Consider the following 18,083-nt stretch of genomic DNA (forward strand, 5'->3'; position numbering starts at 1 on the left):
TGCATTAATCTTTCCCAGTTTTTTGGTTAGGTTGAAATACTGAGAATGTTTCTTTTACTTTTTCATACCTTCAAATTCATTTCAAGATATCTTAAATTTGGGTTTGGTTTGAAATTGCTTGTAGCCTGGGCTGCCCATCCTTCCTTCTCTGCTGCCTTTGGAGCCTGACCCATTGCAGGGGGAGTATCAGCAGAGAGGAGACCAGAGTGAGAGGCACTGGTTAGCCCACCAACCTAAGTGTCCAGCTTCAGAAAATGTCAGCAAACTTGGCCTGTTTTTAAATTTGTCCCTTGCTAGCAGAGAGGGAAACACCACACCTGCCTGATCCTGAGAGCACAGGTTGCTGTGAGCAGTGCTGACGTCCGCTGGTGCACAGTTGCTGTCTGTCATCAGGGTGCCATTGCTGCTCCATGCGAGCTGTGAAATGTGCACCAGTTCGGTCAGTGTTGTGAAGACTTACATAGTAGTGATGCTTACTAGAATGCTTCTTCAAAACCACCTTTTTATAGGGCTTTTGTAATATTTATGCACATTAGAAGGAAAGGGAGAAATACGAGCTATAAGTATATTGGAAAAATGTTTGAGTTATCCTGGATGTCCCTTGGAAATTGGTAGTAATAGTAGTAATGTTAAATCTGAAAGCAGAAAGCTTTGATGCTTCTGCACTATAAATAATTACTAACAAAGATGATTGCCAATGTGGAGATTTGTTTGCAGAGGGATTCATTTCTGATTGTTAAGTGTAAGTATATTTAGATAGAAAACGATTTTTATTCCTGAAAGCCAAGAAGTTGGTGTAAATTGGAGGAATTAGTGATTTGGACTCCACAGAGCAAACATCAGCCTGGTTATTACAGATGAGACTTGATATATGTTGTTGTACTGAGGTTAGCACAGGAAGCTATTCCTTTATTTTATATTTTAATGACTGAATTCAATTGTTGTGGCTGGCATCTTACTGTTAGCAATTGAATTTACACAGTTTTCTTTTAAAAATACCCAGTTTGGCAGTTTCCTTTCCTGAAATGTTGCAAGTATTTGTAAGCTCTTAATGTCCTTCTTGCTAAGTCACCTCTGATCCAGAAATTTCTGTTCATAAATTTGTTTGCTCATATGAGCATATACATTCATGGATCTTCATTGTCCAAGACACTAATGCATCCAGTAACTCCAAACAATTTTGAAATTTTAAGACTAAATAGAAAACTGAAATCTGAATTTTGCCAAGATTTAAAATGTAAATTTCTATGTTAAATATGCTTTTAAATTTAGAGCTAGCACTAACCATTTTGACTGGCTTTCAATCTGATTTCTCTGTTTCATCTGTTGGCTACCATTTCTAAAATGTTGTTTCATTCTGCAGCTTGACACATATAGAGTAACTTATGAGAGCATACTAGTTCTGTAGTTTTATATGCTTTGAAAGATCTATATCATAGGTTAATGGGATCAGTATCTGAATTAACAAGTTCTTAACTGAGGATGCCTAAAATACATAGAATCATAGAATAGTTTGGGTTGGAAGGGATCTTTAAACGTCATCTAGTCCAACCCTGCCCTGCAGTGAGCGGGGACATCTTTAACTAGATCAGGTTGCTCAGAGCCCCGTCCAGCCTGGCCTTGAATGTTTCCAGGGATGGGGCATCTACCACCGCTCTGGGCAACCCGTTCCAGTGTTTCACCCACCCTCATTGTAAAAAATTTCTTCCTTATATCTAGTCTATATCTACTCTCTTTCAGTTTAAAAACCATTATCTCCTGTGCTATTGCAACAGGCCCCACTAAAAAGTCTGTCCCCATCTTTCTTCCAAGCCCTTTTTAAGTATTGAAAGGCTGCAGTAAGGTCTCCTCAGAGCCTTCTCTTCTCCAGGCTGAACAACCCCAACTCTCTCAGCCTGTCCTCATATAAGGGAGATGCTCCAGCCCCCTGATCATTGTGGCCCTTCTCTGGACCCAGTCAAGCAGGTCCATGTCTGTCTTATGCTGGGCACCCCAGAGCTGGACACAGCACTGCAGGTTGGGTCTCACAAGAGCGGAGTAGAGGGGGAGAATCCCCTCCCTCGACCTGCTGGCCACACTTCTCTTGATGCAGCCCAGGATACAGTTGGCTTTCTGGGCTGCGAGCGCACATTGCTGGCTCATAGTCAGTTTTCCATCCACTAACACCCCCAAGTCCTTCTCCGCAGGGCTGCTCTCAATCCACTCATTGCCCAGCCTGTATTTGTGCTTGGGATTGCCCCGACCCATGTGCAGGACCTTGTACTTTGCCTTGTTGAACTTCATGAGGTTTACACAGACCCACCTCTCCAGCCTGTCAAGGTCCCTCTGAATCAGCATCCCTTCCCTCAGTTGTGTCAACTGCACCACTCAGCTTGGTGGTATTATTGTGATAGAGCATATCTATCACAATAGAATCCAAATAATTGAACTTGAGAGGAAAAACGGAACTTATCAGAGTCTGCTTTCAAAACTGAATAATGGAAGTGTACCTGTTCTTTGCCTTTTGCAATGCAGTCCAGAAATTGTGACTCCAGAATTTGAGGTTTTATTGTGTAAGTGAAACCCTTAGGAGTTTGCAAGGCAAGATACATTCATTAAATAATGCGAATACCTGCATCCAAAACAAATAAAAGGTATCTAGATGAGATTTGACTACATGTGACAACAAGATATGCCTAAACATTTTAACTAGGGCCTGCTGGGTGGAACCTGCTGCTAGAAGAGTTGCAACACAGTTCTAGCAGATTTGAGCACAGTGTTTCACCTAAAAATAGTAACTTCACTAGTTTGCTCATCCTGGACAAAGAATTTGGGGAAGTCCTGTGCTTTAGCTTGTAAGTGGTGGTTCTTATGAGTTTATGTAAAGAGTCATTGTTTTTTTCTGTTCCTTGTTCTGTGGCCCACTGAGAAACTTTCTGCTGGAGCACAGGAAGATTTTCCTTTAAGTGTTTTCTTTATCAAAAACTGCTTTTACTGTTGAAATCATGAACAGAGTTTATTGACAGAGTGCAATAGTAGCATGTAGGGCAGAAACCAGAGATGGAGCAAAGCACCTGTTCGTTGTAATAGCTTTTAAAAGCAATAACCCAACAGTTCCCTGAAGCTTTTATCCAATTCAGAATCCACAGAGCTCCTCTTTTTATCTCTGGGGCTACCCAGATCTTATCCATGGATGGTCCATTTCTTCTTTTCAAGATAGCCTCTTTAAAAACTGTCTGCTTTTGATGTTGTGTTTCTGTAAAATAACTGTTTTGGGTCCAGCATGTTCCTGCAATTCTGTGAGTGAGACTCAGTGAAGACATGTTCTTGCCTTTCCCTCTGTATGTTCTTTTTCTGTATAAAAAGAGGGGAGAAGAAAATTATTCTGAAGGTTTTATAGCTTATGTTTCAGAGAGGAGAGACTTTCTGCACTGCAGAAGTTAATATTAAAACAGAAATGCTTTAGAAGTCCAGGAAATACGTGGATAAGCATGCGGATTCTGTTTGTGCTACATTTGCTACTCCCTTTCCTGCCTGCAGTGTGTCACGGTGGTGAGTACACCAGCGTCCCAACGCACCCCTGAATTGCTGCTGCTACCAGCCCTTTGTGTGACAACACTGGAAATGTAACAAGCCCATTTTTTACCCTTAATACTACTTCTAAAGATTAAGTCTTTAATGAAGTTACAAAAAAGCAGGGTTACATAACAAGCTCTGTGCTGCCATGGTTGGTCTATTAGCAGCAACCAAGTCTGCTATGGTCTTCAGCTAATTTAAAGCTATCTAGGTCTACATGTACCCTATATAATCTTCCCAGATTTCTTTCTTCTGTCACTGTTTGTAGTTGAGGTGAATTTCATCATACCAGCGTTTTTGGAAAGTCTCAGTTTACTGTCATAAATACTCATGCCTATATCATATATTTACCACAATAAATGTGAAATACAACATGAGCCATAGTTTCTCTGTGTTTGTTATGTTTTAACTCACAGATAGCTGGTGTTTTCCAGAATCTGAACCTCAGATCCAGTAATATACTATACTTGAAGAGAAAGAAGGATATACTGATCAGTTCTTATAGTTCAAAATTTGGGCTGAATCTAAAATACATCTGTTCTTCTAGATATCTGACATGTGGTCAAGACTAGAAATTACACATGGGAGTATGGATATTTTGGGATTAAATATTTGACAAGAATAATTTATATTTTCCCCCGGTTTACACAGCCTTCTACCTAGGCAACAGATACTTTCTTAAACCTAATGGTCTGTCTTGAAGTCCCCTTTCATGTGCTTCTGGTACGTGTCTTCATGATGCCAAAGTTCCTTTGATCTCCTGCTGGCCACTTTCCAGACCATCTTTTAATTCCTTTTGTGAAATTTCCATACCAACTTTAATTTCTGCCAGAAGGCAACTGTTCCAGCTGTGTTTAAGCAGGGCCCCGAAGCTTTAAATTCTCAACATGTCTTTCCCTGGAAGTAATACTCCCTGCTCAGACTTCAGAGAAGTTAGGAATATGTAGATAAAACCAGTGCTGGGGAGAGAAATAAGGAGATGGAAATATAGTCATTCTTTCCTTGACTACAATTGTTTTCTTTCCATTTACTGCTTGACTTGACTGTAGTGATACTACTTGGCTTTTACTGGCAGTACTTGCTACTCTTCAAGCTTCAGAAAACTTTATTGAAACAACAGGAAATTCAGCCAAAACCATAACTCACTTGGCACTCTTTGCCAAGTTTTTTCTGCTGTCTGTACTTATATCCATTGAATCTTGTGAGTGCAAGACCTGGGATTGCCACTTAGTACCATTCTTTTACTGTCATTATAGGACACAGATGTGACTCAAAATCATCTTGGAGTTGGAGCGATTGATTAATCTGTAGATGACCTTCTGTTGCAAGTGGAGGGTCCTTTTGAAATGTCGAGAGTCCCTACTTCTACACCATCCTACTGAAAAGGAATTTCTGACTTTGGAAGGAGGCCTGGCGGGCTTCCTGGGTAAGGTCCTAGTTAAATAGGTTCATATCAACAGACTTGTTTGAAGAATGGAGTCAGGATTTTACCATGTTATGGTAAGGGAGAAGCTAGTGGTGTTTCCTTGTTTAAGTTTACCCCTCTACGATAGAGCTGGAAGTGACTGGAAATAATGTTGTATGAAGGTGTTAGAAATAAAGTTGTATGAAGATTTTTATTTTTGTTTAATTCAGTTTTATTTTTTCTACGCTGGTAGGTTTTAACTGAAATACACTACTTATTTTTATTAGGACACTTAGATCTGCATTTCTGTCAAACAGTGACAATTTCTTCTTTAAAATCCTGACAGGTTGTTGCAGCCTTTATGTAATTGTGATTTAGTATCCCATGAAGTCTATTAAGAACCTGTCACTAGCTACGGTGGGATTGGGTCAGGGTGCATGGCATTGCACAGCTGTACTCTATGTACATATTCTAAGTCCATAAAAATATATGTCTGTATATACAAACCACATCTTTTGTTTGTGCTTTGAGAGTCCTGATTTTAATATCTACATCTTTTTTTTCTAATTACTTTGTACAGTAACCTTAGTTACTTTTGTCTTCAGCACTACATTATATACATTGTGGAGATGTGGTATATAATCCCTGATACTGTCTCTAAATTGGAGAGACATGGATTTGATGGATGGACCACTCGGTGGATAAGGCATTGACTGGATGGTCGCACCCAAAGAGTTGCAGTCAACGGCTCAATGTCCGTAACTGTATTAGGACCAGTGCTGTTTAACATTTTTGTTAGCAACATGGACAGTGGGATTGAGTGCACCCTCAGCAAATTTGCCAGTGACACCAGGCTGAGTTTAGAATTAACATTTTCTTCCTTTGCATAATGGATTAGGAAATCTATTTGGTAATTGTCATGCATAATATAATTTGTTATATTTAAGGTACTGTTAAAATTATCCTGTTGAATACTGTGCCATAATACTGTCTTTCCAAGTTTCCTTAGGAGCTTAATGCATTCAAATTTATAATAACCCAGGTACAAAGCCATTTCTTTTTCTTTGACCTTTTCACCTACTCCTATATGATTTACCCTTGGTGCGTATTGTTTTCTTTTAAATACTCTTATGTCTTTCCTTGAAGCAGAGCTGCTGTCCACATTTTCTCTTTGGCGTAATGTTGCTTCAGGCTACCTTTTAACTTTCTGAAATGCAAAGTAATTGTAGGTTTTAATTGTATGTCTTTTTCTTCTTTTCAAAAATATACTGCCTGGACACATTATCAGTTTGTTATTTAAAGGGTTGATAAATGTGTTTAAGTTCTATTAATTTGTGTTGCAATAGAATTCAAATTAATGCTAACCAGAAGATCTTTCAATGGATGAGTAGCATGAAAGGTATAATTAAATCTCTCTCAAAAAAATTACAGGATATTTCATGAATGGCAGTAACATAGTTTCAGCCCTTAAATATATTGCTTTGTTACAGTTATTTTTCAGGGTTATCTCTACCAGAACTTTAAAAAATGTACCCGTCTTAACAAAACAGTAATTCTTCCCCTTGATCTGCCCATTCAGGTACTTTTGGGTTTGTGCTTATTTATTAGATTCATATTGTCCTCCTAAATTATGCTTTTAAGCTTCTAAAAAGTTCATATTATGGTAGTATCGTAATGACACAGTGGTTTTTTGAGCTAGGTAAATACTTAAGCTGATGAGGAATCTTCCTGTAGTTGGTGATTATGGTTAAGAGCATTCCAGAGTTCTTTGATTGAGGCATTACCTCGGAGATTAACCCACTATCAAGGAATAGCCTATGGCTGAAGAATTAGCATAGTTGTATTGCTGGGAAGAAAAAATTGTGTGTCAAATGTAGAATTAGTGACTTCAATTAATCAGTCTTAAAAATTATGGTTAACTTGATCGTAACCTGATTGAGCCGCTTGTGGGAGTGTATCAATCCTTTGTGGTCAAATCTAGTAAGTAGTAGCAAAGAGATGATTGGCCTTTTCGAGTCTCTGAAGCACACTTCTTGGTGCAAATGTTGTGTCGTGCTTGCTTTGGGGTGTTAGTGACAAAGACTAGGGCACAGTGATACAGCCCTTGGGAACGTCATTTGTTTGCTTAACTGTGTTTCTGTAGAATCTCACATTGCATTGGGCACTCAGAGCTTGTTAGTTCGTCTCTCTGAAAATATCATGGCAGACAAGCAAGGAATGGAGGGATTTTGTTCTACAGAACACCAGAGTGTGTGATGTCTCATAAACTGACATTTTGTAGAAGTATAGATATGGTGTATGTGGGACAGGGCCTCTGCAAGTCTGTAGTCCAGTGTCCCACTGGAAGCACCATCTTGCCAAAACTATAGATTGAGTCAGCTGTGGATTTGTATAGCTGAGTCTTGAAAACCTCCAAGGATGGAGATGCCACAACCTCTTTGGATAACCTTTCCAGTTCTGCACTACCCTCCTAGAGAAAAAGCCTTTTGTAAGTAGCCAGTCTGAACCTCCCAAGCTGCCACTCAGTTGCTTTTGACCTTACGACTTCATATGACACTACGAAGAAGTGCTTGGCTCCACTGTAATCCTTGTAAAGTAGTTGTAATCTGCTATTAAATTGCCCTTAGCTTTCTCTTCACCAGGTTAAAGAAGCCCAGCTCCTTCAGTCTCTGCAAACACCCTAAGCACCTGACCAACTTCATAGGTGCTTAGGACTTTGCTGGATTTTGTCCAATTTCTCCACTTCAACTGGGCGCATTAGAAGCTGCACACAGTGTTCGAAGTGTAGTCTCATCAGTGATGAGCAGGGAGTGATTTCCCTTTCTGTTGGCCACATTCTTCCTATTGTTAGCCCAGCATGTGGTTTGCTGATGTGAGCCCACTGTTGGCTCATATTCAGCCTAGCATCCAGGTTGACCCCAGGTTCTTTCCAGACAGGCTGCTGTGTTGTCAGTTGCTTTTCAGCCGGATGCATGGAGCCCTTCTGCCCCAAGTGAAGAATTTTGCACTTCACAGAATCATAGAATCATCTAGGTTGGAAAGGACCTTGAAGATCATGTAGTCCAACTGTTAACCTAGCACTGACAGTTCCCAACTACACCATATCCCTCAGCGCTATGTCAACCTGCTTCTTGAACACCTCCAGGGATGGGGACTCCACCACCTCCCTGGGCAGCCCATTCCAACGCCTAACAACCCATTCTGTAAAGAAATACTTCCCAATATCCAGTCTAGACCTTCCCTGGCGCAATTTGAGGCCATTCCCTCTTGTCCTACCACTTATTACTTGGTTAAAGAGACTCATCCCCAGCTCTCTGCAACCTCCTTTCAGGTAGTTGTAGAGGGCGATGAGGTCTCCCCTCAGCCTCCTCTTCTCCAGACTAAACAACCCCAGTTCCCTCAGCCGCTCCTCGTACGACATGTGCTCCAGACCCTTCACCAGCTTCGTTGCCCTTCTCTGGACACGCTCGAGTCATTCAATGTCCTTTTTGTAGTGAGGGGCCCAAAACTGAACACAGGAATCGAGGTGCGGCCTCACCAGTGCCGAATACAGGGGTAAGATCCCTTCCCTGTCCCTGCTGGCCAAGCTATTTCTGATACAAGCCAGGATGCCATTGGCCTTCTTGGCCACCTGGGCACACTGCTGGCTCATGTTCAGCCGGCTGTCAATCAACACTCCCAGGTCCCTCTTGGACACTTCTCCTCGTTGAACCTTCTGAAGTTTCTCAGGGTCCATCTAGATTCTCACAGATGGCTTTTTTTTGTTGTTGTTGCTTTACAGCCATTTCTTGTCTTCACTTAGTTTATAACTGAGAGGTGAAGCACTGAGTTTGTATTGTTAGTTATATCACTGTGGGTGTTTTTAGATTGGCAGTGTCTTGCAGTCCACAGTGCACAGTGAATATACACTAAGCTTGGATGGCACCAAAATGAATATTCTGTATGTTTTTTCGTGAATCAGTGTAAGTTTTTGGCTACCTCTAGCTGACAAGATTGTTTGAAATATACCAAAGAGTGTTAGACATTTCTGCTTCAAAGACTCGTTGCTTCTTTTCTTAGTGAGAGAGATGGCATTTTTATCTAATACCTCAAATAGCAACACTGGGAATTGCATTTAGTGTGCAGTGGACTTGAAAGAAATCAATATTCTTTTTAGCTTGTATAAAAAAATCATAGGTTCTTAGCAAAGCCATAGCATATAGTATATTGAAACTGTCATTATTCCTTTTTCTGTGGAGACTATCCATTAAAGTTCAGGTACTAGCAACATCATTTCTGGATGCTGGAACGTAAGTATGGGCTCCCTAGCAGTGATGACTAACATGATTCAGCTGTAGGTACAAATTGTCAGGCTTATTTTTCTTCACTAGTTATATGTTAGTTGGGGAGATCCAGGTGGGACTACAATCCACTGTGGTACTGTCCTCTCACATGTGCAGGGAACAGGAAAGGTTATGTTCAAGCACGACCTGAATGTTGTCCCTGGGTGAAGAATGGAGATAAGTAATCCACTGCTGCAGCCATAGATGTGTGGATTCATTCATCTAAAGGTCCACATAATGGACTTCTCACCATTTCTTTTTTCAGTCATGGAGACTTGAAAGGTAGGTTTTCTTCATTTCTCAAAGGGAAAATGAACTGTAGAGACCCCAGTGATTTACATAGGACTCACAGGAAAATTTCCGGTGGATCTGAGAACTAAGTCCAGGAGCTTATGTACGGTCCTTATGTACACAATAGATTCTAGCCAATTTTTAAAAAAGGAAGAAGAGGGGGTATTCTAGCTTGGATATGGTGGCAGAATGTGAGTTTGTCCTAAAAATAGCATGTGCTGTCTGTCATGGAAGAGCTTTATGTTTGAATTGGACTAATCTTTGGAACATATATCTTTCTCCTGTGGCAAAATGCTTTTCTTTTTTTATTCCATGAACTACTATCCCAGACAGTGAAAGTGATCCTATCTTTTAGAAATATTCTGCATGTTTAAAGTGCCTCTTGAAGTGCTTGGGATACATAGGCCAGCACAGACTGTAGGGGAGATTTAAGAACAATAGTTAACTTTTGGGGAGAAAATCAGGAGTATGTAAGCAAAGGAAAGGCTCTTTGCAGCATTTAATGCACAAGGTGCTTGTTTTTGAATGCTTAAGGGTTGTTTTTGAAATAAATGTAGGTCACCCTCAGAGTGTGAAATACTTGGCATTTGATGTTTTTTAGGTTATTAAAGCAAACAAACAAAAATCCACACTGTGACTGGTTCAGCTCTTGCTTTCAGTCGTAGATTTTTTTTTTTTACCAGTTTTAGCTTTTACCAGTTTGCATTTGAGGAAGGGTAAACACATTAACAGTTGTGTTTCCACTAATGCCAGTCCTTACAAGGATTATTAGAAGCTATCCTCAAGCATTTCAAAGTATTTGAATTCTTTTCTCTGTCTGGAGAGAAAAGTATCAGTGATATCTGTGCATTGTTACTGTAATACCTAGATTATCATGGTCTTTTAGGGTCAGCTTTTTGGTGACTCTGAGAGGTGTTTAGATAGTGTGTAAAACCTAAGTCATCAGGGTTCTATTGATGAGTTTGGTTCTTTCTGATACTTCTGGTGTTTGTCACATAAAAGGAGCAGACTTGCTAAAATTCCTGTTAGTGCTTAGAATAATCACTGTCTTAGTGAACAGAACATCTGTCCATAGTGCTCAGGACAGAATTAATCATTGTCCTATTTCTTTGAGCCAAGCTGCTGTATCTTATTTTATATTTAAATACTGGGTTTATTAAATATGGTATTATATACGTGACCAATTGTTATTTCTCTTGGAGATACCTCATCCAAATATCTTGGCCAAAGTCTGTTTATAATCATAGCCCATGGACAGCCATAATCATAGTCCAAGGTAGTAGATACTCAGAGAGACAAACTGCTTTGTTTCTTTGAAGTGGTAAGGATGTTGGAAACTGGGAACTTTGTGAAGAGAAAAGCAGTATACAATCGCAAATAAAAACATAAAAATTAAAGCAACGCCCCGTCTGGCATCTTTGTTCAGGAAGTGAGTGATGCGTAAGTCTGTTTTGTCCAAATAAGAAGTGAACAATTCTATTTACCCTTACTTTTACTCTTTAGCGTACACCTAGTTGAAAGATTGAGCTTAAGTAATTGATACAATGAAAGTTGAGTTGGTATTGGGTTTTTTTTCCCCTAATAGGGTTCCTCTGCCATATTTTTATAATCATGATTTTCTTGGCTTGCTTTCCATGCTTTTCAGCAGTTCTGAATTATATATAAACCTCACATGTGCAGGCTTTGTCTTGTCTCTCAATTCACTTGCAAGATTAACGTTGCTGTTGACCAAAGTTAAGCAAATGCAATGAAGGCTGATATGTTTCCAATTAATTATTGGAAATTGTTCCTGCCTATGAACATCAGTATTCAGTGCACACTCCTACCAGAATAAAGTGGACTTCCAACCCTGTGTCTAAACTTGACATTTCCTCCAACAAAAAACATCACGGTACTCCTGAAAGATACACCGACATCACTTTGGGAAGCAAACACACTTGTTTTAATAAGGCTTTAGAGAACTGGTTTTGAAATTGTAAAACATTGCATTCATCACCACACTCAAAAGAATTATTTATTCATGTATTTCAGATAGAGGTTTTTTTTTTGGTCTCTTTCTCTCTCTAATGGACTGCACTTTGGTATATCCAAATCATTTGTATGTGTCACACTAAGAACTGGTGGCTGAAAACCATTGTCCTAGCTGGAAACCATGAGGATAGTGGAAAGTTTCCTTTTTTCCTTTAAAAGTTGTCTTTGTTAACATAGATTCTTCTTGTAACCCTGTTTAGATTAATGTGGAGGTAAAATAAAATGCCTCTGTGGAATGGGTGAGACAGGAGAAGCAAAAGAACTGCTTCTCTGTTAGGTAATTCATATGGTAATGGTTTCTGTAAAGGAAATGTGTAAAGAGCAGACTAAGAAACTTGCCATTTTGAAAGGGAGGTAGAAGCGAGAGAGCTACTCAGTGGCAAGTACTTGTTCACATCAGAGCTGAGAGATTAATTTTCTTATTTATTTTATTTAGGCTGTCTAGTTAAGTTGATTGCCAATGGCCATATCCCAGCTTGCTATATAGGTAACTGGCAAGAGCATCATCAACTCATGAACCAAAGAATCCAGCTCGCTGGCCAGGCAGACTAATGGAGCTCCACAGAAGATGTGAAAGCAACCCACATACTTCAGTAGAAAATGGGGGTTCTTCACTACACCCCAAAATGTACTTGCTTGAAGCAGGCATTGTCAAATTCATTTCTTTTTCCTTCACTTGTAATGTGGAAGGTGCTGACTGACAGCCCTGGAAATTAAGTCCTCTATTTCTCCACAGGACAGGTATAGCAAGGGCGGCAGCAATGCAAGCTTCCCCACATTGTCCTGCCAATGTTCCTCAACCCAGTTCTGAAGAGGTCACTTCTGGAGGTGAGTGGGTGGAAGAGTCTCTGTCCATGCAGTTATTGCTGCCAGGCAGTGGTTCTTGCAGGACAGGCTGTTGGATGGAGACTGACCTCTTGTCTTGAATGAACCACCAGTCTAACAGATAATCACTTAATGTACCGTAAAGCGGCGTGGGCTGGATTCGTTGAGGTTGCATTATTCTGCTTGACTGCTGTACGTTTTGATATTTCTTTGTGGTTGGATGGCACTTTTGCATTTTTTTTTTTCTTTTTGCACTGTTTTGTCTTCAGAGACTTTGTCAATGCTTCATGTACACGTCTACAAAGTAGCATGCGAATAACTGAATGCAGTCTGGCTGTAAATGTGATGCAGAAAAGCAGTTACTGGTGGCAGCCATGTGTGCAAAAGGAGCTTTAGAGCACTAGACCAGAAGGCATGCTTTGAAACGCACCAAAAATTGATAAGAAAGTGAATGTTGGTTTCCAATATCTAAATGAACTATGAGCTTTCTGTTGTAAAGCCGTATCTTAACATTTTCTCTTTTCATAATTACTATGTAATTTAGATATTAACACCAATTAAGCTGGTAAATTAATGTTCTTTTTTAGATTATTTTATAATTAATGAAATCTACACTTTATGAAAGTAATGGGTATGTATTGTGGTTACAATAGATGGTTGTCTTCTAATCCAGAAGATAGGTGATAAATTATATGAGAGGAATTAATATGACTGATGCAAGTTTTCAGAACGAAAATGAGTGCTCACAAGTTTGGCAAATCAATTCTTGTATACTTTCCTGGTTTTGTTTAAGTACTACATGCTTCAAATACAGTGAGGAGTATTCTGTTTTCAGCCAAATTTACATCTCTTGAATATAGAAATACAATTGAGAAAATGGAAACAAAGGCTTAGCAAGGCTGTTAGGTTATGGTGAATTACTTTTGTAACTTCAGATGCTGTGTGAAGGATTTGCAACAACTTGATTGTCACTTGTAGTTGAGGCCCGTAAGTCTGTTTAACTCTGCTTCTATGGCTGTTTGTAAACAGGAATGATAAGAAGAGAACGTAGTATAATTAAGTAACTGTATAAATTTAGTATTATTCCTGGCTGTTTCCGCAAGACCTAGAATAAGAAGAGTTAATTTTCCTAACCAGAATAGACTTCCTGAAGGGATTTCTTGTGTTTTTTACTTTAGAGGATATCAATCAGAATAGTAGTTATTCCATATACAGGTAAAACAGTTCATGACTTCTTTTTTGTCAGGGTAGCAAGGGATACAGGATTTGTTTCATAATTAAAATGATTGATAGAGTCCTGTTGGGAAGTAATTTGGGACCAATCCATAAATTTTGTTTTAAGTGAAGAACAGTTTGAGGATCCTTGTCATGACAATACATGGCATTAGGTAGTATAATATTAGCCATATTTGCTAATAAGTCACCTTACTTAATGTTTGTGTGGTGTCAATAAATCACGTGGATTTGATTTTTCCATCATTTGAATGCAGTGTGGATTGCTAATCTCTTACTGTTGCTGACAAAGCCGAGGAGAGGTCCAGAGCTGGTCTCCCACACACCTGTGTGAACTGACTCCAGAATTTCAGCTCAAACCTACCTCTATGCCACGTAAATCTTTGAAGATAATTATATACCTTATCACAAGTAAACTTTTTTTAATAATAGACTTTATTTTAAATTCAAGTACAAAAATACAGTTAAATCCTTGTCAGTACAAACACAAAAGAATAATCAGAGACCATTTTCTTCACGCTGTATTTTATTCATACCACATTCATCTTTCTTTCTCTGCGTATGATTTCTTTGAATTGTAATTAATACAGAATCTGAATTTTCTGCATATTTACATTGAATAATGGTGATCTAAAAGAGCATACTTGTAAAACAACGTACTACCCAGAGCAGGATAATCCTCGTAACCTTGATCCTGGAGTCCTAACTTGTAGAAGTAAATCTGTTTATTCCACTATGTCTGGTCACATGAGAAAAGGCTTCAGCATTATGTTTGTAGTTATAGATCCCTATCTTAAAAGCTTCGGTTTTATCACCCTTTCTTTACCTCCAGTTATATCCTAGTGATTGTATAGCTTTCCTGGTTGTGTCCAGGGCTGGAAGTAGAGGAAAGTTAAATCAGTCCTTGGAGAGAGTATATAAATATCTTTCCTGAATTACAGTGAGTTGGTTTGAGGCTTCAGGCTCAATGCACAGACTCATTTTTCTCACTGACCACTAGATAAGAGCAGTGTTTAAGGGACATGTCTAGAATTTTGGGTCAAGTGTCAGAGGCTGAGGTTGCAAACAAGGAATAAACAACACTATGTTCATACTGAATAATGTGTGGACCATTCATGGTCACAGTTGGGAAACCCCCATGCTAAAATGTTATTTGTTTCTTTTTTGTCTTTCCCTCTGTGAGAATAATCTAGATCTGTATTTATCTATAGGTGATTCAGAAGGGACTTTGCTTATTCCCAGTCTTCTGGAGGTATCTCTTGAAAAGCATTTCCCTAGCAGGTTTGGAGCTAGGGTGGAGTACATCAGACTGTGTGTGATGATCTGGAAGGAATGGTGTAATGTTAGATTGTTCAAAAGGAAGTGTTTATTTGATGCACTTAGAAATGTTTCATGTGTTAGCACCGGACTTCTAAAAATAAATGACAGAGATGCAGCAGAAGGAAGTTCCTTCTAATCAGAACTTTGTCACTGATGTCTCTAAGTAAAAGGGAGGCTAAAGTACCAAAGCTATTGGAAATGAAAACTCACTACTTAGATACCAGACTGTGCAGCTGATTTCGTAGGTTTACCACGTAGTTATCATAGGCTCTGAACAGGTTACTGTTTAGTATTACTGTGATCTTAGGAAAGAATTTGTCACCTGTCTTAAGGTTTCATGAAGGACTAAGTTTTACCCTCCATTCAGCCTCATGGCAGTTTTTGTGCAGCCAATGTCATTAGTGACCAGGGTATTGTTATTGATCAACAGCTGTATAACAGTGTATATGAAAAATGTTTGTTTATATATTTCTTTAATTCCTAGCAGTCTGCAGCGTTACTATGGCATCTGTAAAGGTTCCAGTGTTGGCACACATGGAACTCATTGCAGGATCATTGCCAGTGCTGTGAACTCTTACAGGGCAGGAAATGCACTTTTGTGTTTGCACACAGAAACCCAACCCTGCCTGAGACTTTGGATACTCCTGTAATGCAAATAATAAGGAAATACATATTTATAGTGGTCTCTGTGCAAGAAACAACTAAGGAAATAGTCCACCAAATCCCACAATAACAATTTGACCCATTTAATTATTTTTATTTGAGAATCTATGAAATTCAGGCACATTCAAATTGCTTTTGAGAGTGTCACCTTTAATCTTGTAGCAGAGTATTTGAACTCAATGTTGAAAACAGTTCAACAGTGAAATTACTGAAAGCACAGGATGAGGTATGCAGACAAAAATGAAAAGGTGATACAGAATGTAAATCGTCTTTCAGAGGCCTTATGAGAGTGCCATCTGATTATCGTAATTACAAATACAATGAAGTACCTGTCATCCTCTGCTGTCTATAAAGACCTAACTCAGAAACAAGTTGAATTTTCCTAAAAGACAAACTCTCAGGTCAGCCATGAAACCCCATGTAAAGTGGTTTTGGTTTTTGTCATTCTGTTCCTAGGAAGACTAGTGAGACCTTACAGCTCAAGAGTGTTGAGGTTGTTGGAATCTAAATTTTCAGTAGAGTTTTTTTCTACTTTAGTATGCAGCAAATTAAAAGTGAACAAAACAAATACTGAGACCCTAGAATTGTGAGATTTTGTGGAGCAAAGGGAACGTTTGTTTGCTCTTAAATACTATTTTCAGTTTTTTTCTTAGGCTCTACTCTACATTTGCAGTTGATAGAGAATTTCTCCTGCACTCTAATGGCTGTTGCACCAGAAGGCTGTGGATTTTTGTACTTTCTTTCACTTGATCAAATACTTTAGACCCTTTTAGGTAGATGAAGCAAATTAGGAAGTGAGGTGTGTTTTTTTAGTATTAAGAATGTGCTTCAGGAAAAAGAAAACTTGATTTATTTTTAAAGGATGTGGATCTTAATAAGCACTTTAACAAAAATTAAGGGATTGATTAAAATTTATCTGTAATAAAAAAAAAAGTGTGAAGGGAATTGATCTGAACTTCCAGGAAAAAAAATATTTGAGATGTTAGCTGGAATCCTAGGGCAAAAATGTCTGGAATTTAGATGGTTTTCTGTAACACTGTCTACCAGATCTTATGTGTGGATATCTGTGTGGAATGCTGAATGACATAGTGTCATTTATATTGCTCTGTGGTTTGTCAAAAGAAAAAAAAAAAAGCTTATTTTTTTTCTAATTAAGTAGGAGAGAATGAGACAATGTATTCTGGCAGTTTGTGACCAGGTTGCAGCGATAACAACATCCTGTTTGTTCTCTAGGATGGGAGCAGTAAAGGGAAATTTATAATGAAAACATTTACTCTGGATAACAGGTGTTTTATTTGAAAACTCCAAAATATTTTTATTAGTAGTGTTTACACCACTGTTGTAATTTTTTGAGGAAGGAGTCTCAGTGCTAGCTCGCACTACACTGTTGTAGGAGTGCTGGAGTAAATGCTGCCTGTTTATGTCAAGGGGAGCATGATTAGACAGTATTCTTCAACCTCCAGAACTATGAAAAAACATACAAAAGAATCCATGGAAGTGGAAAGTTTAATTGTGAAGAGGTTTTTTGGTTGTGTTTTTTTGGGGGGTTTTTGAGTTGGGTCTTCTTTGTTTGCTTGTTTTAAATTGAGGAATGGATGCCCAGTTCTGAATGGTTGGGAATAGTTTGAAGGTCTGTTTGGAAGCAATTAATTCAGGGTCGTCTCCTGCTCCAGTTCTGCCTGGTGGCTTGTGCTGTCCCTGATGGGGCAGAGGACACTGGAAGACCTTTGGGGGCCCTATGGGGAGGCTGCTGCTAGATTAATGCCGATGCTTCTGCTACCCCCTCCCCGCTTCTTCCCTGCCTCCCCTCCCCGTAAAATATCCTTTCAGCTAAATGCTTGTGCAGAAGAAAAGTGATGTTACGGCCTGTGTATTTTGCCTGTCCTACTTATTATACAGCTGACTGTGCAGTGACTGTGCCAAGCGCACTGTGAATTTACCTCTACCCTTAAACCTCATAGTAAGTGTATACGGATTTCTTGTTTGGAGTAATCTCAGTTGCTGTGGGCGGTGCAAGTGTCTGTTTTCTTGTAGCTTGTAGAGGACTCTGACACAAGTTCAAAACACATCTCATGCTGTCTTTGAGCTGAACACTTGTGATGAACACAGGTAAAAGAAGCTGGAAGACAAATTGGGTTGTGCCTTGCCAGCAAGTAATAAAATTTTTCAGTCCGTGGTGCTGCTGGTTTCACACTGATAGAGATCATTATTTTCTACTATTTCCCTCATGATGGTATTTTTCTTCCTTATATTCATACTATGTTGCTTGTGCTGTTAGCTTGGTTATACAGGGTCTGTGTGCTGAAACTCTGCTTATAGATGAGGCTGTGTTGTAGACATCGGTTCTATGCATTGACTGCTTTCCATAGGAACAGGACATGAATGAATGAAATGTTACTGTTTTAATATTAGATACAGAAAAAGTCTTCTCTGTTTAC

General features: G+C 39.1%; 1 protein-coding gene across 8 annotated transcripts in view; it reads left to right on the forward strand.

Annotated features, from left to right (window-relative positions):
• Positions 1-18,083, forward strand: part of PPP2R2C (protein phosphatase 2 regulatory subunit Bgamma) — a 201,576-nt gene that overhangs the window by 69,336 nt on the left and 114,157 nt on the right. Inside the window, exon 2 of one of the 8 annotated variants that reach the window (XM_074865704.1) lies at positions 12,041-12,091. The exons of 5 other annotated variants lie outside the window; for them this stretch is intronic. In XM_074865704.1, coding sequence (XP_074721805.1) covers positions 12,041-12,091 — 51 coding nt within the window. Of the gene's footprint in view, positions 1-4,811; positions 4,982-12,040; positions 12,092-12,340; positions 12,433-18,083 lie in introns of those variants that run through there. 2 more of the 8 variants (XM_074865708.1, XM_074865705.1) reach the window with 2 other exon arrangements.

Source organism: Strix uralensis, chromosome 4 (assembly GCF_047716275.1).
Source record: "Strix uralensis isolate ZFMK-TIS-50842 chromosome 4, bStrUra1, whole genome shotgun sequence".
NCBI classification, from domain to species: domain Eukaryota; kingdom Metazoa; phylum Chordata; class Aves; order Strigiformes; family Strigidae; genus Strix; species Strix uralensis.